Source organism: Pollachius pollachius (assembly GCF_949987615.1).
Source record: "Pollachius pollachius genome assembly, chromosome: 13".
Lineage (NCBI taxonomy): Eukaryota > Metazoa > Chordata > Actinopteri > Gadiformes > Gadidae > Pollachius > Pollachius pollachius.
In genome coordinates, this window is record NC_136946.1 from 22,405,626 (window position 1) to 22,431,204 (window position 25,579).

A 25,579-nucleotide genomic window follows, 5' to 3' on the forward strand; every position below is an offset into this window, starting at 1 on the left:
AGAAGTATGAAATGTATAAGTCTCACACTATGTAATTTAGTCTGAAGAGAACAAATAATAATCTCCTACTGCTCATCAAAATGTGTATTTCTTCTCTGTTTTCAAGATAAGAGCCTCTTACCGCCCCCCAGTGTGTCGGCCAGTTCCTCCTGGTTCATCTCCAACAGGCAGAGCTTTGTGATGTCCACCACTCCCTCTATGGCGCGCCTCCTCTGCTCCTCCTTCTTACCATCCATCTCCTCCTCCCCCACCCTCTGACCTTCTGAGCATTGTGGGTAATCTGAGAAGAGATCCCTCCAGAGCTTCTTCAGCTCCTAGTCTAGGAAAGCGTGTGCGTTCTCCTCAGCCCTCTGGAACAGAACAAACATCAAGGAGAACTTTACTCTGAACTAACTGAGACATCAGAAGCATCTGTCCTGGATCCACGTCCCGCTGGACAAGAGATGCTTTCTAATGTCCATGGAGAGCTGAAGTCAAACGTCTTGGTGGACATTTACACACCTTGATCAGCTCTGTTTGATGCTGCCGTAGAGCCTGAGCACTGGTAACCTTTGACCTCTTCTGGTGTCTGTGGGGAACACACACACACACACACACACACACACACACACACACAAACACACACACACAATTATATTTCGCCAGACTTGTAGATATCATTATCAGTAGAGTCTGATAACAACCAACTGGTCTGTTTTCATCGTCTGTTTGAAACCCCTACCTCTCCTCTCTGGAGGGGCGTCCATCTTTAAAGTCCAATGGTACATCCATAGAGCGGTCACTCTTCATGGAGACACAGCTGGGTCCAGGGGAGTCTGCTCTCTCCTGCTGGACTCTTCTAGAAAAACAAGACCAAGGATTTATGGACGTTTGATTAAAGTTTTGTCTGTATGATCCCTGAAAAATCCTCACCTTGTCTCAATAGACTGATTTCCATCTTTAAAGGTAACAGGATCTTCCATAGAGTGGTCACTCTTCATGGAGACACAGCTGGGTCCAGGGGAGTCTGCTCTCTGCTGCTGCTCTGTGCTTCAACACACACACACACACACACACACACACACACACACACACACAGCCTTTACTCAGACTAATGATGGAGTCATGATGAATCACTGCTGAGCTGAACAGTAGTTAAGTGGTTATTGTTTCTTTCCATTAAATAGTATTGTCTTGGGCAGGCCCTGAACAGTCACAGACAGAGAGATTCTCTTCTTACCTCTTAGCTTTGCTCCGGCGGCCATGTTCCCCAGACAGATTGGTCTTAGAGGTAGGACCCCCCTCCTCTCTCTCCTCATCCATAGCAGACTGGAGACCTGGACACAAACAGAACTCCATACTGTTTCTACTGCCACTCGGCGTTGGTTTACTCTCTGCTTTTATACGAGCTCTGTATTCCGCTCACAGGGGGCCGTTGTCTCTGTTAACTTTGGACAAGACGCAGACGCAGATTCATAGACGCAGATTCAGAGACCTTCTCAATCCCAGACGTTTCTCATATACTCTCTAATAACGTATCATCATTCAACACAGAAGGTCTCAAAAAGCTACAAAATGTCTGATAAGATCAAGTTCACGAGCGGATATCATACCAACTGCTCCCTGTGCTGGTTAAACCGCTCTGAAGGCAGGACCATACATGGACTTCCTCATGTGGTATGACATCACAACCAGATCTGTGAGGCAGGCCCACAGAGAACAAGACCCGGTAAGAGAAGACGTTTAAACACCTTCACAAAGCAAGATGGCCTTCTTCCTGTCTAAATAATGTTATCATAATACCGCACTACAAATATAACAGCTGTACATTCTGTCCTAAGTACCTTTAAAGTCACCCAAGGACACACAAGAAGAAAAAGTCATTATTAACGTCAACCAAACACTTGGCTCCAGACTAGAAGGTTCTGGGTTCGATCCCCAATGCCCACAGTCTAACACGTAATATTCTGCAGAGCAGGAATCTTAAAAATGTTCAACCTACTGATAAGATTCAAAGTTATTCATATGTATGATCTATTACAGATTATAGTGGACTACAGTATCTTAGTCTTCTTCCTACAGTGATAAAGTGAGCCACACCAAACCATCCGACTCATAACAAGGAAATGGTGAACCAACCAGTTGGACCAGTTCCCCTCCCAGTTCATACTAGGGCTGGTAAATTAATATTCGAATTTCGGATATTCCTCGAATATGGGAAAAATATGTATATTCGAACGTGAAAATGAATATTAGAATAATTTACAAAATATATATTTTATTGCTCAGGGCAGCGCACGCATTGATTTTCCTCCGTTGTGTCCCATGGTGCGTCGCTTACTGGCCTGCGTGTAGCTGCAGTCACGTGTCACAACAAGGTAGCATGGACTGCGCTCCACCACCTCCACCTCCCCACCTCACTGTAGACACCGATAAATGTATGAAAATGTATGAAACACAAACCAGCGAGCCCGAAAAACAAACCGGGGAAATGGAATCCGGTGAAGTCAAGAACTCCACCACGGACAAAGTGAATTTTAAGCCAGATAATTTAAGAAGTACTGTTTGGCGCTTTTTTGGATTCTGGTCAGTTGGAGGTAAAGTTGTCGACAAATCCAAGGCTGTTTGCAAGTTATGCGATGCGGAACTGGCATATCACTCGACTACCACAAATTTGAGGATGCATTTAATAGTTGTTCACCCGACCGAATGGAACAAAGTTGGTGAAGACGAAGCAGACGGCCCGCTTCCCAAACAACCCAAGCTAACAGCGTTTTACAGCCCGACCACTTCTCTTCCCGCTGCAAAACAAGAGGCCATCACTAAAAAGTTAACGGAGTTCATTTGCAAAGACATGCGACCAATCAGTATAGTTGACGGCGTAGGTTTTCAGAAATTTATCCACGAAATAAATCCACGCTATCAAGTCCCTTCCCGTGGAACTGTTAATAATAGGATTGTTAAACTGTATGATATAATGGGGTACTGTTACAATAACAAGTCCTATTCTCCGCGGGGAAAAAATAATTAATTAATTAATAATAATATTCGAATATATTCGATATTCGGACCATTTTTTAAGACCAATATTCAAATTTAACTTCTGGGGAATGTTACCAGCCCTAGTTCATACTCCTCCCACACTAACCTCTTATAGGCGGATGATCCATGACCTCATTCAGTGATGAATAGTAATCACTGTTTTAAATATGAAGAATGGACAGAGAGCTCTGAGCTCTGTGCACTCTAAGTACAGAATAATCAGTGGACAGAGTACTCAGAGTGCACAGAGTACTCAGAGTTCACACACACACACACACACACACACACACACACACATACACACACACACACACACAAAAGAAAAAAAGTCACAAACGTTCTACTCTTCTGCAGTCTGTGATTCATTCAACACCAGCGGTAGTAGAGCGGATCATTTTGCTAGGTCCGTTTTGAAACCCTCGAAAAGGTGCACTGCATTACCACCTGCTGGTGAGAGGATGTCAGTGGGATTGGCTGAGCTGAAGAACACTAACCAGTCGTCACCAGGGACTTCTGTGTTGAGGCGGTCGCGGCAGTGTTAATTCACCTTGAAGGTCATGTCCTTCTCATACGAGTGATGCTCTCAGATATAGAGTAGGCCTACACTACTGCAGAATGATGCAGGCCCACAGAGGACAAGACCCAGTACAAGATGACGTTCAAACACCTTCACTAACCAAGATGGCTGTCTTCCTGTTGAAATAATGTAATAATAATACTGCACTACACTAACAACTGTCCATTCTATCCTCAGTACCTTTAAAGGTACCACAGGACTTTTGATTAAGAAACTATACTGAATCTGACGAAACAGTCATTATTAACCGCAACCTGATGCTTGACTCAAGGCTAAAAGTTTCTGGGTTCGAGCCCCAAAGCCCACAGTGTAACACGTAGCATTCCAAAGAGCAGGAATCTTCTAAATTATTCAATAGTAATTTTGACAAATAGCAATGCAGCCATACATTGACTATCGTTTTTAACCATGTGGTTTAACAGGAAACTAACTATCAACCTATTGATAAGATTCACAGTTATTCATATTCATGATCTATCACGGATCACAGTGGACTACAGTACCTTAGTCGTCTTCCTGCTGTGATGAAGTGAGCCACAACAAACCGTCCTACTCATATCAAGGAAATGTGTCCAACCAGTTGGACCAGTTCCCCTCTCAGTTCAAACTCCTCCCAGACTCTGTTTTTATACAAGCTAAATTTAATTTTATTTTATTTTATTTTTGGTCATTATTCACACCATTTTCTATTGTGAACTCCTCCAATTTTTTTCCTTTGTAAATTGGTTCCACAATTTTATTTTCCATAGCATACCTTTTTGTTTCCCTGGGGAGTGATTTGGCATTGCACCTATGTGTCCAGCTTCAGTGAGCACCGATGCTCGGATGCTTGTCGCTCTTAAACAATTATAGTCATTCACACCACTTTGTGACATGCTTTTGGGAACGCGGGAGAAGTACCCGGTGTGCAGACAACGTCATTAAAATGTTGTAAAAAAACAGACTTTTAATCAGAGCTGGCAACTTTTAAGAAAACCTTGGAGTAAGATTTTAGTGAGGGGGCTAACCAATATTACCCCCGACAACGCAGCCACACAAGTTGGTGGCTCAGATTTTAGAGAATTTCATGGATGTTGGATGTTGAACCCATGTTGTACCTGCATTTTGGTGGTTTGTAGGGAGGCCCAAAGCCGTTGATAGGGGCGGCTTACTGGAGATGGACAATATTGGTTACATTCTGTGAAGCAAAGACTGAAGGTCCACCCCCAGGAAATTTTGGATTAAGTAGATGTGATTTCGTGCATTCTATTGGATTTTTGGGTGGTCTACTAAAGATGTGCAATACCTGAACTTATTATGAATTGTGTTTGGCATCAGGACTTGTAGGGCCTAGTCTGGAGTTGAACATTAAACCAGAAAACTATTGTTGTGCCTAAATGACTGCCTATGTGCCACAATATAGCCTTATTCATAGACCAGTGTTTAAGATTTAATCTAGGTAGGTTGATTGATATTTTGATCACAACAATGGTATTAAACAAATTCTGAACTGAAACCTAACCTATGTTGTGAATAATGTATTCTTAAGAGCGCTTAATGATTTATGTTCAGCCAAAAACGACAAGATTAGTTAGGGAGATGTTATTCTTCATTCAAAGCTTCCCACCACATGGTCCATTCAAAACAAATAAAGTGCAACAAATAAAGTGCTTGAAGTGCTTAAACAGTACAACTTTTTCAAGCAATAAAACAGATGGACGCATTACAAAAATAACTAAAAATGAGGTCATCAATATCAGATGCAGATCAGAAGCTAGTCCTTGTCTATGATCTGGGGGCACCGTTATACTGGCCTCTGGCCTCCTTGGAGGACTTGATGACATCTGAGGGGGGCTCCCATTTGAAACAGGGCTCCAGGTCGGCCATCTTTATGGTCATTATTGAGGACAGGGTGCCATCCAATGCTAGGCTGTTTCTGGTCTTGGTTTTGTTCAGTCCCACAACTGAAAACACCCTCTCAGAGCCTCTCAAATTCGTTGGCTCCTGTCACCTAGGGAAAATGCATCAAGAACACAATGGAAAAACATACCTTGATTTTCTATTTATTAAAACTGTAAGTATACTGTAGGTGGATCCATAAACAGTTCAGATGAAAATATGCAAAATTTGCAAAATGCATGACAATATATGCATGCGACAATTTTATAGCAACACAGCCAAGCCACACCTGCCAAATGGAAACACAAAAAATAAATTCTTTACCTTATGTTTCCGGGTTGCCATTTCAGTTTTGTCATGCAGGGATATCATTGGCATGGTCTGTCTTTTACATGACCCCCGGTGGGGGGCCCGGAGCCTCGCCGACCCAGCCACTACACCTTGGGGACCAGGACTCCGGAGCTGGCCCTCCCGCTGGGCCTGGACGTGAGTCTGTTCTGATGAGGTCGCTGCTTTTACCGCGTTCTCCGAGTCTGCTTCATCCCGTCATGTGTTGCATGCGGAACGCGTCCGTTGGCCCAGGTGAGTTTTGAGGCGTTTTACACACCTTGTTTTCACAGGTCCGTGCCCTTACGTCATCTAGCTCCATTCAGACTTTTCTTTCACTTTCTCCCAACTGCAGTTTAGAATCAGTAGGGAACGTGTCGCACGCGAGTTGATAAATGCGTTAAGAGTGTCCACTAGACCGCTAGAGATCCACTAGATTACACCCACTGCTGGTCCTCCACCAACACCAACCACCATAGCGGACCTCAGTCCTCACCAACCCATTTATACAACAGCAATTACTAGTAACTCACCCATATCAGGATGTCCACCCTCGACCACCCCCCTTTGGTCACTGGGCCTAATGGCCTCTCACTGGGCAGCGCCAGCCCCCCGTCGTCCACCAGAGGGCGCCTGTACCTTTGGTTTCTCCACCACTCTCCCGACTAGCAGTACCTGCTCCTGAAAACAACAGAGTTATATTAGCACTGATTTAAATAATGAACAACGAAAACTGTTCACCTTTACTGCCCAAATTCAAACTCATTCTCACTCACCCCCTCCAATCACTGTTTTAAATGCAAAAAAAGTCTCCCCTTATCGTCTTTATTTTATTCACATTTGCATAAAATATCACATCTATTTCTTTTGATTATAGCTTTTTTGTTTTAAGGTTGCAAAAGCTACAGGTCCATCTTTAGTTGCTTTTGCCCGTGCATATCTTCCCTTGCACCACCAGATGGCGTCAAGGGAATGATCCTCTATCCCTAACCCTCACCCTGACCCTGACCCTAACCCTCACCCTGACCCTGACCCTAACCCTAACCCTCACCCTAACCCTAACCCTGACCCTGACCCTGACCCTGACCCTGACCCTGACCCTGAACCTCACCTGAGCCCCGTTCCCACTCTAGTGGAGACACACACACACACACACACACACACACACACACACACACACACACACACACACACACACACACACACACACTCACGGACACACACACACACACACACACACGGACACACACACACACACACACGGACACACACACACACGGACACAAACACATACACACACACACACACACACACACACACACACACACACACTCACGGACACACACACACACACACACACACGGACACACACACACACACACGGACACACACACACACGGACACAAACACATACACACACACACACACACACACACACACACACACACACACACACACAGACAACCAGCCCCTAACACACACCCCCTACCTCCACTCACCCACATCACCAAGACATACTTTAAAACGATACGAGCAGTTCACCACCAAGCAGTCATCCCCCCATCACCACCAGCACCCCCCCATCAGGGAGGGGGAGACAGGGGAACACATGAGCAGAGTCCATTAAACCTGCTCCCCCCCCATACCTTCCACAGGTGGAGCAGAACACGGACGACTGGCTGAAGCAGAACCTGCTTATTCTACAACAGCCCTCCGCTCACTTTAACCCCCCTCCTTCTAATACCGCCCCCCCCCCCCCCCCCCCCCCCCCCCGGTACTTCCCTTAGCCCCACCTTAGACCTCCCGGCCGGCAGAACGGTCCCCACGGGGGCCCAGGTCCTCAACACGGCCCCCCACTCACTGAGGGGCCCGTTGACCTCACAGCGTTCACCCACCGCCAGCCAGAGACAGCCCCCCACAGCTCCACACACACACTAACACACACCGGCTCAGCCACAATATATTAACTAATATATACACCTCCACACACACACTAACACACACCGGCTCAGCCACAATATATTAACTAATATATACACCTCCACACACACACACTAACACACACCGGCTCAGCCACAATATATTAATTAATACATACACCTCCACACACACACTAACACACACCGGCTCAGCCACAATATATTAACTAATATATACACCTCTACACACACACTAACACACACCGGCTCAGCCACAATATATTAACTAATATATACACCTCCACACACACACACTAACACACACCGGCTCAGCCACAATATATTAACTAATACATACACCTCCACACACACACTAACACACACCGGCTCAGCCGCAATATATTAACTAATATATACACCTCCACACACACATTAACACACATCGGCTCAGCCGCAATATATTAATTAATATATACACCTCCACACACACATTAACACACATCGGCTCAGCCGCAATATATTAATTAATACATACACCTCCACACACACATTAACACACATCGGCTCAGCCGCAATATATTAATTAATACATACACCTCCACACACACATTAACACACATCGGCTCAGCCGCAATATATTAATTAATACATACACCTCCACACACACATTAACACACATCGGCTCAGCCGCAATATATTAATTAATACATACACCTCCACACACACATTAACACACATCGGCTCAGCCGCAATATATTAATTAATACATACGCCTCCACACACACATTAACACACATCGGCTCAGCCGCAATATATTAATTAATACATACGCCTCCACACACACATTAACACACATCGGCTCAGCCGCAATATATTAATTAATATATACGCCTCCACACACACACTAACACACACCGGCTCAGCCACAATATATTAATTAATATATACACCTCCACACACACATTAACACACATCGGCTCAGCCACAATATATTAATTAATACATACACCTCCACACACACATTAACACACATCGGCTCAGCCGCAATATATTAATTAATACATACACCTCCACACACATACATTAACACACATCGGCTCAGCCGCAATATATTAATTCATATATACGCCTCCACACACACATTAACACACATCGGCTCAGCCGCAATATATTAATTAATATATACACTTCCACACACACACATTAACACACATCGGCTCAGCCACAATATATTAATTAATATATACACCTCCACACACACATTAACACACATCGGCTCAGCCGCAATATATTAATTAATACATACACCTCCACACACACATTAACACACATCGGCTCAGCCGCAATATATTAATTAATACATACACCTCCACACACACACATTAACACACATCGGCTCAGCCGCAATATATTAATTAATACATACACCTCCACACACACACATTAACACACATTGGCTCAGCCGCAATATATTAATTCATATATACGCCTCCACACACACATTAACACACATCGGCTCAGCCGCAATATATTAATTAATATTTACACCTCCACACACACACATTAACACACATCGGCTCAGCCACAATATATTAATTAATATATACGCCTCCACACACACACATTAACACACAGCGGCTCAGCCGCAATATATTAATTAATATATACGCCTCCACACACACACATTAACACACATCGGCTCAGCCACATAGTTACCCTGGTCTCCCCCTCAATAGAATTAGATCTCAGTCCACCCCCCACTCACTCTGTTCCTCCCCCTCCTGTAGATTCCACCAAGCAGCGGCCCCCACCACAGACCCGGACTGGTACAGGTACAGCGGAGAGACTCAATGAGGTGGCTGAACAGAACACCATGATGATGGGTCAAAGCAAAGGGAAATGTCCCACAAAGCAATCCCAATCTGAAGCCACCTCTAACATCACCAAGTCTCCTCCGCTGTCCGTCCAGTCCACGAGCACACCCTCACAGCGCACTGTGCAGCTTAGACTCCACCACGCCCTTAATTCGGCCATGTTAAGTCCCCTCACCATCACTCCCGAGCGCCGACGGCCGAGTGTAACCACCGACCCGAAGCCTCGACCGAACAAGACGGTATTCAAAATGACCAGACACGATCCTACGGGGCATAAAGTTAGCGATTGGACTATTTGATCCATCAATCCCATAGTGATCATCGGTGACTCAAACTTGAGTCGGATGCCTCCCCACACACACACAGACGTCCACATTGACAGTTATCCCGGTGCCAAATACCAACACATCACACAGATCTTAGATGAAAATCCTCCCGATTCACACACCAATATCGTGGTGGTCGCTCTGGGCATCAACCATAGGGACAACCTGTTGGAGTCGACGACGGACAAACCCGCAGGCCACCATCTATGTCCCCATCATTCATTTCTCACATAATTTAGCTGCACCACATCAGACGCTATTAACACGACTTAATACATTCATCACTACATAATACAACTCACCATTTGAAATACACCACTCTGAATTCCACACAACTCACGACCACATACATTGGACAGCGGACACGGCATCACACATACTACAACATCGGCTGGCTCAGTTAAACTTCGGGCGGGGGCTACGTCCCAACAGGGACCCCCCCGTCCCCAGGAATCTAACATTCTGAACCTATCCACCGTCTTCCATCTGTCAGGAACGGAGACTCAGCTGCTGCAGAGGGGCCTTAGTTTCATCCCCACCCCCCGTCCACCATTACAACCGGTCACTTAAATGATTAGAACCCTTCCATGGCCGTCCCGGTGGGCCCATTCCACCGTTTCAGGGGCCGTCCAGCTGGGAACCACCGCCGGGCGCCTTGTCGGAGAACCTCACCACACTCCTCCGTACCAATAAACACACAGCCATACATAACCACTCAACAACACTTTAGAAACACCCAACACTACTGAACAAGAATATACAGCACTGGACACATGCCTAATTACAAACACATAGTCATTTAACCTGCAGACAAAGGCTCAAAAATAGTCATCTTAGATACACAACAATACCTCTTAGAAGCACACAGACTGTTAGGGAATCCATTACATTACAGACCCACACAGGATTCACTCCAATTGGCCACACAACATCAAATTCACAATATATTTGCTGACCTCCATAAACGTAAATACATCACACAAAGACAGAAAATATACTTAGACGGTCCAGACACTCAAACAAATGTTTTATCTTCTGCCAAAGATCCAAAAGGCGCCCGGGTCCTGGACGGTCCCTTTCTTAGTGCCGCCGGGGCGACCAATCATCTCCCACTGTGGGAGCGAGTCCTCTGCAGCAGCTGAGTTTATAGAGTACCACCTCAAGCCCATCTCCCGGAAACACCCCAGCTATCAAAGATACCTACCACCTCATCCAAACACTGAATAACACACCGCTTTACACACAAGCCTTTTTATTTACAGTTGATCTAGATTAATTCTACACCAACATGGACATGGATCCTGGCCTGCGGGCTGTCCGCTCTGCACTCCTCCGGTACCCAGACCCCCGACAGCCCCCCCAGTCACCTGTTGGAGTCACTGACCATCAACCTGCAGGAAGGACTTCGTTTATAACAACAAGCATTACCTCCAGACACACGGGACGGCGGTGGGCAAGAGGTTCCCCCCCAGCTATGAGAACATCTACATGGCTGGGTTCATACTGTCGGTTCCTGGACGACATCTTCGGGCTCCGACCACATAGCTTAGATCACTTTCTGCTACTACACATACACATCACGCTACTATTAAGGTTAAATATACACAACATGCGCAACACATCAACACTTATTGTAATGCACTTATTGTAAGTCGCTTTGGATAAAAGCGTCTGCTAAATGCCCTAAATGTAAATGTTAATGTAAACATCGATTTGTAATCACAACTGTTTTTTTTCCCAGACACAAACGCACCACACACACCAGGGGTTCCTGCGCTCCCATCTTGGCCGGCCAATGGCGGAGCTCGGGCCGGGGGCCTCCTCGCGGGACCCCCGCCGTCTGGGTCTTCGTCCCCCCCCTCCCCCTGCCCTAACCTTAACCCCTCCTCCCCCTGCCCTAACCTTAACCCCTCCTCCCCCTGCCCTAACCTTAACCCCTCCTCCCTCTGCCCTAACCTTAACCAACCTTAACCTCCGTGTGTCTCCTCCTTCTCACCCCCCAACCCCCCCCCATCGCACCCTAATCATCCTCATTCCATCCTCGCCAGCTCTCCCTCCCCCCGTGTCACCTTAACCTCTCGTCACCCACTCCGTCTCACCTTAACCTCTCGTCACCCACTCCGTCTCACCTTAACCCCTGGTCACCCACTCCGTCTCACCTTAACCCCTCGTCACCCACTCCGTCTCACCTTAACCCCTCGTCACCCACTCCGTCTCACCTTAACCCCTCGTCACCCACTCCGTCTCACCTTACCCCCTCACCCACTCCGTCTCACCTTAACCCCTCGTCACCCACTCCGTCTCACCTTAACCCCTCGTCACCCACTCCGTCTCACCTTAACCCCTGGTCACCCACTCCGTCTCACCTTAACCCCTGGTCACCCACTCCGTCTCACCTTAACCCCTCGTCACCCACTCCGTCTCACCTTACCCCCTCACCCACTCCGTCTCACCTTAACCCCTCGTCACCCACTCCGTCTCACCTTAACCCCTCGTCACCCACTCCGTCTCACCTTAACCCCTGGTCACCCACTCCGTCTCACCTTAACCCCTGGTCACCCACTCCGTCTCACCTTAACCCCTGGTCACCCACTCCGTCTCACCTTAACCCCTGGTCACCCACTCCGTCTCACCTTAACCCCTGGTCACCCACTCCGTCTCACCTTAACCCCTGGTCACCCACTCCGTCTCACCTTAACCCCTCGTCACCCACTCCGTCTCACCTTAACCCCTCGTCACCCACTCCGTCTCACCTTAACCCCTGGTCACCCACTCCGTCTCACCTTAACCCCTGGTCACCCACTCCGTCTCACCTTAACCCCTCGTCACCCACTCCGTCTCACCTTAACCCCTCACCCACTCCGTCTCACCTTAACCCCTCGTCACCCACTCCGTCTCACCTTAACCCCTCGTCACCCACTCCGTCTCACCTTAACCCGCCTGGGGCCTCCACTGCGGACCCCCACCACCTCCCTAACCCTAACCAGCTTCCCTCCTCTACGCCTCACCTTAACCGGCTCCCCTCCCACACTGGAGGGGCCGACTTAGGGTCCGCCCCCGTCCACAGGCCGGCTGAGGGGTGGCCCCACTAGGAGGGCCTGGATACCTGAGTCAGGTGGTCTTCCCCAACAGGTTCCCTGAGAGGACCCCTGACATCAGGAGCGGAGACGATCGGGGGGGGGGGCAGCCACACACACACATCATACCCCTCATCAGCACATTGACACCAAACATTACACACACTCCAAACTGAAACACGCATCCACACGCACACAACACAACAATCCCACACTCCAGAATCATAAAATAATATCAGCTTACAGGAAAGTCCCGGGACCTCCAGGATGTCCTGGTGCGGGCCGCTTCTCCACAGATATTAGAAGCCCCCCCTGTCAACACCGAGGCCACTTTCAGCAGCTGGCGGTCTTCAGGAACCGGCACGCCTCCACCTCCAGCCCTGTTCCGCAAAAACTCACCATGCAGGACAAAAACATCATCTACTCCATCACATGCTCCGAATGCCACATCATATATGTCGGCGAAAAAAAGCACACCATACTCGCCAGACTTAAACCGCACTTATATACTACACACATAGGCACACTCAACACTCAAACGGTCCAACACTTCCAAACACACCCCATCACCTCACTATTCATCACCGGGCTGGAGATGAAGGCGTGCTGGTGGGACAGACAGAGGAAGGCGGCGGAGCATAGGTGGATAGCCAAGCTTAGGACCCTTCCCCCCTTGGGCCTGAACATCAGGGAGTAGGGGCCGCGCTGGGACGCTGCTGGGGGCGCTGGGGGGTCCTGGGACTCCTCCTTGGGGGTTCCCTGCATGGCGTCGGGTCCACTGTGTGTTTTAATATGTTGCATGTTTTTATCTTTACTGTGTGCTTCCTTTGCGTCATTATTTAACTGAGGCCTTCCACCTCTTTCACTCCCCCATTTATTACAATGGAGGCTTCTTTTATGTGAAAGGATGGTATGAATGTGTGAATGGTTTTTGAATGTGTGAATGAGCACTTATTTTTCCCTGTGTGTTTTTAATACTTCTTGCATGCTTTTACCATGTTTTTATAGATATGTATATTTGTAAATTGTTACATAAAAGGGGTTCCTGTATTTTTCACCCATGAATTCCTCAGATTGCAGTGTGATCCTTTTTATTCCTATATTTTGTATTCATGTGCAAGATTTACTATTTATGAGAGGATGTGTATGGATGAGTCTGTATGCGTGGATAAATGTGTTTGTGTGTGTCTCTCTCTCTATACATATGTTTATATATATATATAAACATATGTGTAGATATATATATATATATGCATGTGTGTGCGATCTTCAGATCCCGCCCGTGTGTGTATATGTGTGTGTGTGTGTGTGTGTGTGTGTGTGTGTGTGTGTGTGTGTGTGTGTGTGTGTGTGTAGTGTACCACGTGAAGGCGGACGGCTGGGTGAAGGTGTGTAAGGAGGACGTCTCAGAGCTGATCCACAGATACAGGAAGGACATGTTCTGACCTCTGACCTCCCACCTGGAGCCCCATGTGACCCGGCCAGAGGACGGGCTCTGACCTCTGACCTCCCACCTGGAGCCCCATGTGACCCGGCCAGAGGACGGGCTTTGACCTCTGACCTCCCACCTGGAGCCCCATGTGACCCGGCCAGAGGACAGAGTCTGACCTCTGACCTCTGACCTCCCCCCTGGAGCACCATGTGACCCGGCCAGAGGACGGGCTCCTGATCAACTCTCATAATCACATCACTCATTATCACCGAGCGTCGTGTCCAGGAACGTTTTAATAAAGCGCTGAGATCAAAACGCTGGGACTCCTGTGAGATCATTACACCAAACATACCCAACGCCTTTAGTTTCAGGATGTTTTCATCTACAAGCTTCAGTTAAAACCCCTAAACAGCATCGCTCTGTTACATTGGAACTCCTCTGAAAAGGTGATGAGTGATTAGTGACTTTTCCTTTGTTTTTCCTGACCTTCCAAGCCCTCTAAGACAGACTTCCAGTGGTGGCGTCAGATAAAACACGAAGTCTTGGATAAAGTGAAGAGAAGATTCAGTTAAGCCTGTAAAATGTGCATCCGAAAAGTTAATACACACAATTTCAATGTGTTTGAATCACACATTATAGCCAAGCTTGTGTTGTTGTTAGTGTAGGATCAATAGGTCGATTAGTGAAGCTCCAGATTGACGCTCCGTTTTCCCCTCGACGCATACCTCACCCAATATCCACAAAAATGAAGTTTAAAAGGTTTACTTGTCAAACGCAAACTACATAAATCCTTTTCCACAAGATGAGGTTATGATTAGTGGTGAGAGATAGAAAGAGAGGTCAAAAAACTATGTGGCTCCACGTTGTTATCCTGACTGTCTGTCACCGGTAGGTAACACCAATAAGTTCCTCTCACACTTCAAAATAAAGTAACTAAATGCGCACATACAATAAAAATATTGCAAGTGAATTTCAAAATAAAATTCTACGCATTGAAAAGTAACACAATTGACCATTATATTATTTCACTTTTGAAAAATCCATAAAATATGGATTTTATGGATTATGGATTCATGGAACCCCTAAACAGCATTGCTCTGGTACATTAGAACTCCACTGAAAAGGAAGTTCATAAAATATGAACTTAAATAAAGTAAACAGGCATTTAGGCTCCTACATTGAGCATGAATGCTACGTTCAGGTATCCAAATGATCTAGTGGTATTCAGGTTGGCTACAGGCTACGTGATAACTAAACCAACATCTAGACATTGGTAATTCATGAATAGTAGTTATTGGTAATAAATACATTGTGGTACATCGTAGTACTCGGTGTCCGTGACAACCTGACGCAGCGCGCACTGTGAAGAAAACACCAGCCTGCGGGGGGGGGGGGGCTCCTGGGTCTTCACCACCCTGCCCTGGAGACGGGGGGGGGAGAGGGAGACGGGGGGAGAGGGAGACGGGGGGGAGAGGGAGACGGGGGGGGAGAGAGGGAGACAGGGGGAGAGAGGGAGACGGGGGGAGAGGGAGACGGGGGGGGGAGAGGGAGACGGGGGGAGAGGGAGGGAGACGGGGGGGGGAGAGGGAGACAGGGGGGAGAGGGAGGGGGAGACGGGGAGAGAAAGAGAGACAGAGTGTGTCCGTCCGTCTGTCTCTGGTTTCTTTCAACAACTGACACAGAGACACTGAGAACCCCCCCAACCAAAACCCAGGGAGGAAAAACATTTGTGCTTTTATTTATAATTTCTGATTAATATTAGGTCTTTCAAGCGATTAAAAAACATAATCTAATTAATTAAAGGCTCTAATTAATCTAAATTAATCTCATACTTTTCCGATTTTTCCGAGAAGGTATTTTAAAAAATAATTTAATTCAAGTAAATGATGGCAGATGAGTGTCTTTCATTAACATACGGTGCATGTTAAGATCAAATGAATAACATTTCCGTCTCACTCAGGATTCAATGCATCTCAGTCGAGTGTGGCTTGACGAGGCTGGCTGCTAGCGCCAGCTTCAGGGGCGGTGGCAGCTCGTACCTGCCAGCTTGCTACGAAACGTTTTGGGTTGAGGTGATATTTAAGGGTTGATGAACTCCGGTGATAGGAAAATTCCTTACTACAGAGATTGCAGATAACGGTGTTCCTATCTACAGTTCTGTCTGGGAGTTTAAACTTGAACTTTCCGAGCACGGGGCCGAGCAGCGTCTTCTCGTCTGCCTCCATTTTGTTTCAACGCAAATGAAGCACCGGGTCAAAGGGCACTATAGAAGTGCGATCAATCTACGTTATTTTTTCTGTGATAAATTAATCGGAATTAACGCGTTAATTTGACAGCCCTAATTAATATATTATTTTTCTTAAGGCACTTATTGAAGCATTATTCACAAAAAAAATGAGAAATCATCGGCTGAACACACGAGAACATTCAGTTGGATCCACCGAGTTGTTTATTGCAATTATGCTTCATTAACAAATACAACAGAAAAATAATCCCTTACATGTACACAATAAACAGGAGGACTAAAATAATAGAAGCAGCAGACTTTACAAAGCATCAACAGCTGTGCACATATCTTTAATAACTGAACATGTTCTGCGGACACTTGGTTCCCATCAGAACACAAAAAATCAAGATTCAATTTAAAGTAATTTACAACATGCAACATTATCCCATAGACCTCTTGGTTATTATTAATAAAATATAAAATCTGCTTTAAATCAGGTTGTAAATCAGGGTTATAACAAAAATGATGATATCAGAGCCCTTAAGACCAAAACTGGTGACGTCTGAAAACATACAAACATTTACCATCAATAGGTATTTTATATACGTTTCAAATAATAAATGTGCTTCTCAAACTATGGGAGATCTTAAAAGTCTTTTCATGGTTTATCATACCATACTGTCTAGAAGAGGGAGAGAGAGGGAAAGAAAAAGAGAGAGAGAGGGAGAGAGAGAGAGAGAGAGAGAGAGAGAGAGAGAAAGAAATAGAGAGAGAGTGTGAGAGAGAGAGAGAGAGAGAGAGAGAGAGGAAAGAGAGAGAGAGAGAGAGAGAGAGAGAGAGAGAGAGAGACTATAACTGCCACAGAGACACTGAGTCATCAGTCCTCTCAGTGTGTGTGTGTGTGTGTGTGTGTGTGTGTGTGTGTGTGTGTGTGTGTGTGTGTGTGTGTGTGTGAGTGTGTACACCTGCGAGGGAGGGCGATCAGACGCAGGTGAGCGATATATAAAGGGAAGCGGAGACTGGCTAATGAGACGTGTGGGTCCAGTGTAGGGCCGAGGACCGGACTGAGATACGCTCCCAGGACGGACCACTGCAGCCGAGACCCGAGGAGTCCGACAGGCCAAACGGACGGAGCGCTGCCTCCCACCAACGGGAAAATAACGCCTGAGAGAGACTGAGAGCCCCGACTTTGATTTATAGTTCCGCCGGGATGGGAGATTCCCCATTTTGTATTATTTTCCCCTGAATAAATGCGCCGTTGCCGGCCGTTTTCGCATCAGAGACTTGTATTGATTGTGGGGAGGCGGGGCACGACTGAACCGGGTAACCACCATGTGTGTGTTTGTTTGTGTGTGTGTGTTTGTGTGCGGTCCTCCTCCACCGCGCCCGCTTTTTTTTTTCCTACAACCGACACAGAGACGCTGAGGCCCCCCGCCCCCATACCCTAAACCCCGGGAGGAGGTCCTCCTGGGTGAAGGACGACCAGAAGGTGTGGAGGTGTGTCAGTGTGTCTGAGGACCCTCCTCCACCTGGGGACACTCTGCAGAAGGACAGAGAGCCAGCAGGCCGGTCCAGATACACTCCTACTCTGGTGGAGCCAGCGGGGGGGAGAGGGAGGGCTGTTACTGTACCGTTGTACCAGGCAGAGTAACCATCATCAGAACACTCAAGACTCCAGGACTTTTTGTTCGCTCCAAGCCAGCTGTCAGGACCCCCTCCTCTCCATGTGATTCCTCTGTATGTCACTCCTATACCAAACCATCCTTCCCACTCTACCTCCCAGTAACAGCGGCCAGTCAGAGCCTCTCTACCCAACACCTGGGGCCAGTAGTCAAATCTCTCTGGGTGATCCGGATACGACTGGTCCTCTCTAACCCCCGTCACCTTCCTGTTGTCCTCAGACAGAGAGAGGAGTCCGTTGGCCGTGTTGGGGTCCAGGGTGAGTTCACAGGCATCTGAGGGAGAACCAGACATGATGAGCTGCTGAACCGCTCTTCATCCTCATCATCATCACTGGTACTGTTCTCCTGAACATGACATGTGAGGGGGGGGGGGGTCATGTGATGTTGTAGTAACGCTATTGCTTCAGACTCCACCTTCACCCCCCCCCCCCCCCCCCCCCCCGAGCCCAGACCCTCCCCTCAGCACCCTTTGTGTGTGTGTGTGTGTGTGTGTGTGTGTGTGTGTGTGTGTGTGTGTGTGTGTGGACCCTCAGCCCCATCTCCCCCCCCCCTCCCCCTCCCCCGAGCCCAGATGTAATCTTCATGATGATTGGACAGTATTAATATATGGAAGATACATGATGTCAGCCATCATCCTCATTCCCAGTAGGATCTGATCTCACTTCCTGCTGTGTGGATGGACTTTCCATCTCAGTAGTGAGTGTGTGATGTGATGAATCAAACAGACACTCACATCTCTGTGGAACTGGTTTCAGCCTCCACACTCCACCGTGCTCCACACTGGGGGGGAAACAAAGTGAGAGCAGCATGTTGAAACATTCACCTTCATCATCTGCCGTCTCATCACGTTCTACACAACGTGAGTGACAGCTGCCTCTTCAAACCACTTCATCTAGCAGCGGCTTGAATCCTCGTAGGAGACTTTGTCCCTGAGTGGTGAGCTGTCCTCTCCATACCTGAGAGTGTCCAGTCTCCAGCGTGGATCCTCCAGTCCAGCAGAGAGCAGCGCAGCTCCAGAGTCTCCTGGGTGATTGTAGCTCAGGTCCAGTTCTCTCAGATGGGAGGGGTTGGAGCTCAGAGCTGAGGCCAGAGAAGAACAGCCTTCCTGTGTGACCAGGCAGCCAGACAAGCTACACACACACACACACACACACACACACACACACACACACACACATACACACACACTTTATTATATTTATTCTGGTTGAGAGCAGTTAATACTAAAGTAACTACATTTATAAAATGTATTCATTCGATTTGGAGGACAAGGAGAACAGGAAGAGGAAGTGGGGAGATGACATCATCACAGATATCAGAACTTCCTTCACTTGGATGTGAAACAGGATCTTAAACAAATGCTCCTTTCTCAATAGCTACAACTCAATGAGATATTGTTTGGTTAGAGTCAGGAGAAGTCCGCTGTGTTTGGTACGCTGAGACCGTTTCTTCACAGGTTCTAACATTGTGTAGAACCAGGGAGAGTTTTGTCAGCAGGCAAAAGAGCAACAGAAAGGCATCGGACATGAGCAGCACTACACCAAACTAATGTGAAGTTAATAAAGTCCATCTTTAATGTTCAATATGATTCACTTTACCACGGCCAGTGATGTTCTATGGTGAGGTGTACATTATATTTAGATCACAGCACAGCTAAAGCCTCATCCCCATGTCTACACTAATGACAACTCCTCAGCTCACATCTGCTGACCAGAGTTACATAACATATAACATACATAACATACTAGTAGTCAACAGGTCAACCCCTAACCCTCACATCAGCTGGCCAGAGCTACATAACATATAACATACATAACATACTAGTAGTTAACAGGTCAACCCCTAACCCTCACATCAGCGGTCCAGACTTACATAACATATAACAAACATAACATACTAGTAGTTAACAGGTCAACCCCTAACCCTCACATCAGCTGGCCAGAGCTACATAACATATAACAAACATAACATACTAGTAGTTAACAGGTCAACCCCTAACCCTCACATCAGCTGGCCAGAGCTACATAACATATAACATGCATACCGTCTTGTGTGTTCTTTTCGATAACGGTCTAACTAGTCGTGGACCATCCCTTACATATTAAACAACCCCAAGACCCAGTTTGAAGAGGCTGAAAACTGACCTGAGAGTTTCCAGTGTACAGTGTGGACTCCCCAGTCCAGCAGAGAGCAGCTTCACTCCTGAATCCTGCAGATCATTGGTACTCAGGTCCAGCTCTCTCAGACTACAGGAGTTGGAGCTGAGAACTGAGGCCAGAGCTTCACAGCATCTCTCTGACAGATCACAGCCCTTCAGCCTTTACACAAAATAAAGAGAACAGGTTAGGAACTGTGATTAAAATAACTTACATCTTCAACTTATTACATAATGAAGAAATTGTGGTTATTCAAATTGGGTGTAAAATGTAAAACAATAAGATAGTTGTTTTGCAGCATTTGAAAAGTCGTTTGTATATTAAAATTACTTTTTGTTGCAGTATTATGTATATTATGTATTGCAATGTTATCAGTTAATCTAAAGCAATGTTTTGTATATAATTAGAAGTTTTACTCCAATATTATGTATATTGCGTTGTGAGGAGAATAAACATCACAGCGTTCAGGAAAACACTTTGCTAGCACGAGAACTAAGACAGCATTTGTGCGCTTGGCTTTGTCAGTTTCGTGCTGCTTCACATTATGTGTGCAATTTCATGGTTGTAAATCTGTTAAATTTCTTCTGATATTGAACCTTGTGGTGTAACTGTTTGACCATTGGGTAAAACGGACCTGAGAGTTTCCAGTGTACAGTGTGGACTCCCCAGTCCAGCAGAGAGCAGCTTCACTCCGGAATCCTGCAGATCATTGGTACTCAGGTCCAGCTCTCTCAGACTAGAGGAGTTGGAGCTGAGAACTGAGGCCAGAGCTTCACAGCATCTCTCTGACAGATCACAGCCATCCAGCCTTCACACAAAACAAAGACAACAGGTTAGGAACTGTGATTAAAATAAAATACATCTTCAACTTATTACATAATGAAGAAATTGTGGTTATTCAAATTGGGTGAAAATTGTATAACAATAAGATAGTTGTTTTGCAGTGTTTAAAAATCGTTTTGTATATTAATATTACTTTTAGTGACAATATTATGTATATTATGCATTGTATTGTAATACATGTTACCAGTTAACCTAAAGCGATATTTTGTATGTAATTAGAAGTTTTATTCCTATATTATGTATATTGTGTTGTGAGGACAATAAACATCATAGCGATCAGGAAAACACTTTGCGAGCACGAGAACTAAGACATCATTTGTGCGCTTGGGGATGTCAGTTGCGTGCTGCTTCACTTTACGCGCACACTTTTATGGTTGTAAACCTGTTAAATGTCTTCTGATATTGAACCTTGTGGTGTAACTGTTTGACCATTGGGTAAAACTGACCTGAGAGTTTCCAGTGTACAGTGTGGACTCCCCAGTCCAGCAGAGAGCAGCTTCACTCCTGAATCCTGCAGATCATTGGTACTCAGGTCCAGCTCTCTCAGACTACAGGAGTTGGAGCTGAGAACTGAGGCCAGAGCTTCACAGCATCTCTCTGACAGATCACAGCCCTTCAGCCTTCACACAAAATAAAGAGGACAGGTTAGGAACTGTGAATAAAATAACATACATCTCCAACTTATTACCAAATGAAGAAATTGTGGTTATTCAAATTAGGTGTAAAATGTATAACAATAAGATAGTTGTTTTGCAGTGTTTGAAAAGTCGTTTTGTATATTAATATTACTTTTAGTTACAATATTATGTATATTATGCATTGTATTGTAATACATGTTATCAGTTCATCTAAAGTGATATTTTGTATGTAATTAGAAGTTTTATTCCCATATTATGTATATTGTGTTGTGAGGAGAATAAACATCAAAGCGATCAGGAAAACACTTTGCGAGCACGAGAACAAAGACATTATTTGTGCGCTTGGGGGTGTCAGTTGCATGCTGCTTCACATTACGTGCACACTTTTATGGATGTTAATCTGTTAAATCCCTTCTGATATTGAACCTTGTTGTGTAACTGTTTGACGATTGGGTAAAACTCACCTGAGAGTTTCCAGTGTACAGTGTGGACTCCCCAGTCCAGCAGAGAGCAGCTTCACTCCTGAATCCTTCAGCCGATTGGTACTCAGGTCCAGCTCTCTCAGACTAGAGGAGTTGGAGCTGAGAACTGAGGCCAGAGCTTCACAGCATCTCTCTGACAGATCACAGCCATCCAGCCTTCACACAAAACAAAGACAACAGGTTAGGAACTGTGATTAAAATAAAATACATCTTCAACTTATTACATAATGAAGAAATTGTGGTTATTCAAATTGGGTGAAAATTGTATAACAATAAGATAGTTGTTTTGCAGTGTTTAAAAATCGTTTTGTATATTAATATTACTTTTAGTGACAATATTATGTATATTATGCATTGTATTGTAATACATGTTACCAGTTAACCTAAAGCGATATTTTGTATGTAATTAGAAGTTTTATTCCTATATTATGTATATTGTGTTGTGAGGACAATAAACATCATAGCGATCAGGAAAACACTTTGCGAGCACGAGAACTAAGACATCATTTGTGCGCTTGGGGATGTCAGTTGCGTGCTGCTTCACTTTACGCGCACACTTTTATGGTTGTAAACCTGTTAAATGTCTTCTGATATTGAACCTTGTGGTGTAACTGTTTGACCATTGGGTAAAACTGACCTGAGAGTTTCCAGTGTACAGTGTGGACTCCCCAGTCCAGCAGAGAGCAGCTTCACTCCTGAATCCTGCAGATCATTGGTACTCAGGTCCAGCTCTCTCAGACTACAGGAGTTGGAGCTGAGAACTGAGGCCAGAGCTTCACAGCATCTCTCTGACAGATCACAGCCCTTCAGCCTTCACACAAAATAAAGAGGACAGGTTAGGAACTGTGAATAAAATAACATACATCTCCAACTTATTACCAAATGAAGAAATTGTGGTTATTCAAATTAGGTGTAAAATGTATAACAATAAGATAGTTGTTTTGCAGTGTTTGAAAAGTCGTTTTGTATATTAATATTACTTTTAGTTACAATATTATGTATATTATGCATTGTATTGTAATACATGTTATCAGTTCATCTAAAGTGATATTTTGTATGTAATTAGAAGTTTTATTCCCATATTATGTATATTGTGTTGTGAGGAGAATAAACATCAAAGCGATCAGGAAAACACTTTGCGAGCACGAGAACAAAGACATTATTTGTGCGCTTGGGGGTGTCAGTTGCATGCTGCTTCACATTACGTGCACACTTTTATGGATGTTAATCTGTTAAATCCCTTCTGATATTGAACCTTGTTGTGTAACTGTTTGACGATTGGGTAAAACTCACCTGAGAGTTTCCAGTGTACAGTGTGGACTCCCCAGTCCAGCAGAGAGCAGCTTCACTCCTGAATCCTTCAGCCGATTGGTACTCAGGTCCAGCTCTCTCAGACTAGAGGAGTTGGAGCTGAGAACTGAGGCCAGAGCTTCACAGCATCTCTCTGACAGATCACAGCCCTTCAGCCTTCACACAAAATAAAGAGAACAGGTTAGGAACTGTGATTAAAACAACTTACATCTTAAACTTATTACATAATGAAGAAATTGTGGTTATTCAAATTGGGTGTAAAATGTATAACAATAAGATAGTTGTTTTGCAGCGTTTGAAAAGTCGTTTTGTATATTAATATTACTTTTTGTTGTTGTATTATGTATATTATGTATTGTAATGTTATCAGTTAATCTAAAGTGATGTTTTGTAGATAATTAGAAGTTTTATTCCAATATTATGTATAGTGTGTTGGGATGAGAATAAACATCATAGCGATCAGGAAAACACCTTGCGAGCACGAGAACTAAAAGGTACGGCCACACTGAACGCGTTACGCGAGTTTGATTAGGCCTAACCTGCCGCTTCATCATTGTGTGTCACAAAAATGGTTCAACGCGCCTACGGAGCTAGATGAGCCGGCCCAAAACTTATTTTACCCCGCTACTTTTCATTTGCTCCACAAACATGGCTGAGATCACCACCATCGCTGCGGTGTATTTGTTGTGGGAGTTCGAGGAGAGTAGGAAACCCAAACGCTGTCGTGTTTGGGTGCATGACATCCTCCGTAGGCGCTCACAGCTGGGTGAGTTTCACCACCTCCTCCAGGAACTCCGCCTGGATGACGGCCGGTTCCAGCGGTATTTTGGGTTGACTGGGGCCATGTTCGATGACCTGCTAGCCCGGGTTGGTGCCAGGATCTCCCGTCAGGACACCAACTACAGGCGCTCCATATCAGCTGCGGAGCGCCTGTCCTCCGTCACTCTGCCAGTGACGTCGGGTCAACGCTGAATGGCTATCGCGGCTAAGCGTCACGCCTAGGAGCGTAAAAAGTTCAATTTTTTGAACTCCGCACATAGGTGCGTTGGGCACGTAGGTGCACTGGGCGCGTTATTTAGGTGCGTAAAACGCGTCTAACACGCCTAAAGCGCTACTTTTAGCGCGTGAACGCATCTACGCCCCAAAAACCAATGGTTCCCAATGCAAAAATGCGGATTTTCTACGCCTTTAACGAGCATGAAGCGTTCAGTGTGGCCGTACCTTTAGACAGCATTTGTGCGCTTGGGGATGTCAGTTTCGTGCTGCTTCACTTTACGTGCACACTTTTATGGATGTAAATCTGTTAAATGTCTTCTGATATTGCACCTTGTGGTGTATCTGTTTAACCATTGGGTAAAACTGACCTGAGGGTTTCCAGTGTACAGTGTGGACTCCCCAGTCCAGCAGAGAGCAGCTTCACTCCTGAATCATGCAGATCATTGGTACTCAGGTCCAGCTCTCTCAGACTAGAGGAGTTGGAGCTGATAACTGAGGCCAGAGCTTCACAGCATCTCTTTGACAGATCACAGCCCTTCAGCCTTCACACAAAACAAAGAGAACAGGTTAGGAACTGTGATTAAAATAACTTACATCTTAAACTTATTACATATTGAAGAAATTGTGGTTATTCAATATTGGGTGTAAAATGTATAACTATATGAAATTTGTTGTGAAGAGGCGGCAGTAGCTCAGGAGGGAATAGCGGGTTGGCTGGTAACCTGGAGGTTGCTGGTTCAATCCCCGCTCCTCCTAGCTGAGTGTTGAGGTGTGCTTGAGGAAGGCACCTGACCCTAACTGCTCCCGACGAGC

The 25,579-nt window shown here is 45.7% G+C and overlaps 2 protein-coding genes across 17 annotated transcripts in view; both read right to left on the minus strand.

The window, feature by feature from the left end:
- Positions 1-25,579, minus strand: part of LOC307085275 (uncharacterized protein) — a 50,944-nt gene that overhangs the window by 16,603 nt on the left and 8,762 nt on the right. For 8 of the 14 annotated variants that reach the window (XM_079749986.1, XM_079749987.1, XM_079749985.1 and 5 more), the window contains 6 exons: positions 25,135-25,308; positions 23,753-23,926; positions 23,097-23,270; positions 22,442-22,615; positions 21,786-21,959; positions 21,131-21,304 (listed from right to left, as the gene is read on the minus strand). In XM_079749986.1, the coding sequence (XP_079606112.1) occupies positions 21,131-21,304; positions 21,786-21,959; positions 22,442-22,615; positions 23,097-23,270; positions 23,753-23,926; positions 25,135-25,308 (1,044 nt within the window). Of the gene's footprint in view, positions 1-17,995; positions 18,614-19,073; positions 19,121-19,296; positions 19,471-20,484; positions 20,659-21,130; positions 21,305-21,785; positions 21,960-22,441; positions 22,616-23,096; positions 23,271-23,752; positions 23,927-25,134; positions 25,309-25,579 lie in introns of those variants that run through there. The other 6 variants (XM_079749991.1, XM_079749981.1, XM_079749984.1 and 3 more) reach the window with 6 other exon arrangements.
- LOC307085293 (uncharacterized protein) lies at positions 274-4,120 on the minus strand. Of its 3 annotated transcripts, XM_079750015.1 has the most exons (6): positions 4,102-4,120; positions 1,220-1,316; positions 913-1,029; positions 722-838; positions 502-568; positions 274-350 (listed from the first exon to the last, which is right to left on the minus strand). In XM_079750015.1, the coding sequence occupies exons 2-6, from the start codon at positions 1,300-1,302 to the stop codon at positions 315-317; spliced, it is 420 nt and encodes a 139-aa protein (XP_079606141.1). In that variant the 5' UTR covers positions 1,303-1,316; positions 4,102-4,120; the 3' UTR covers positions 274-314. The 3 variants fall into 3 exon arrangements, with proteins under 3 accessions (XP_079606141.1, XP_079606142.1, XP_079606140.1); XM_079750016.1 differs by having other exon boundaries at positions 913-1,024; positions 1,220-4,111; XM_079750014.1 differs by having other exon boundaries at positions 1,220-4,111.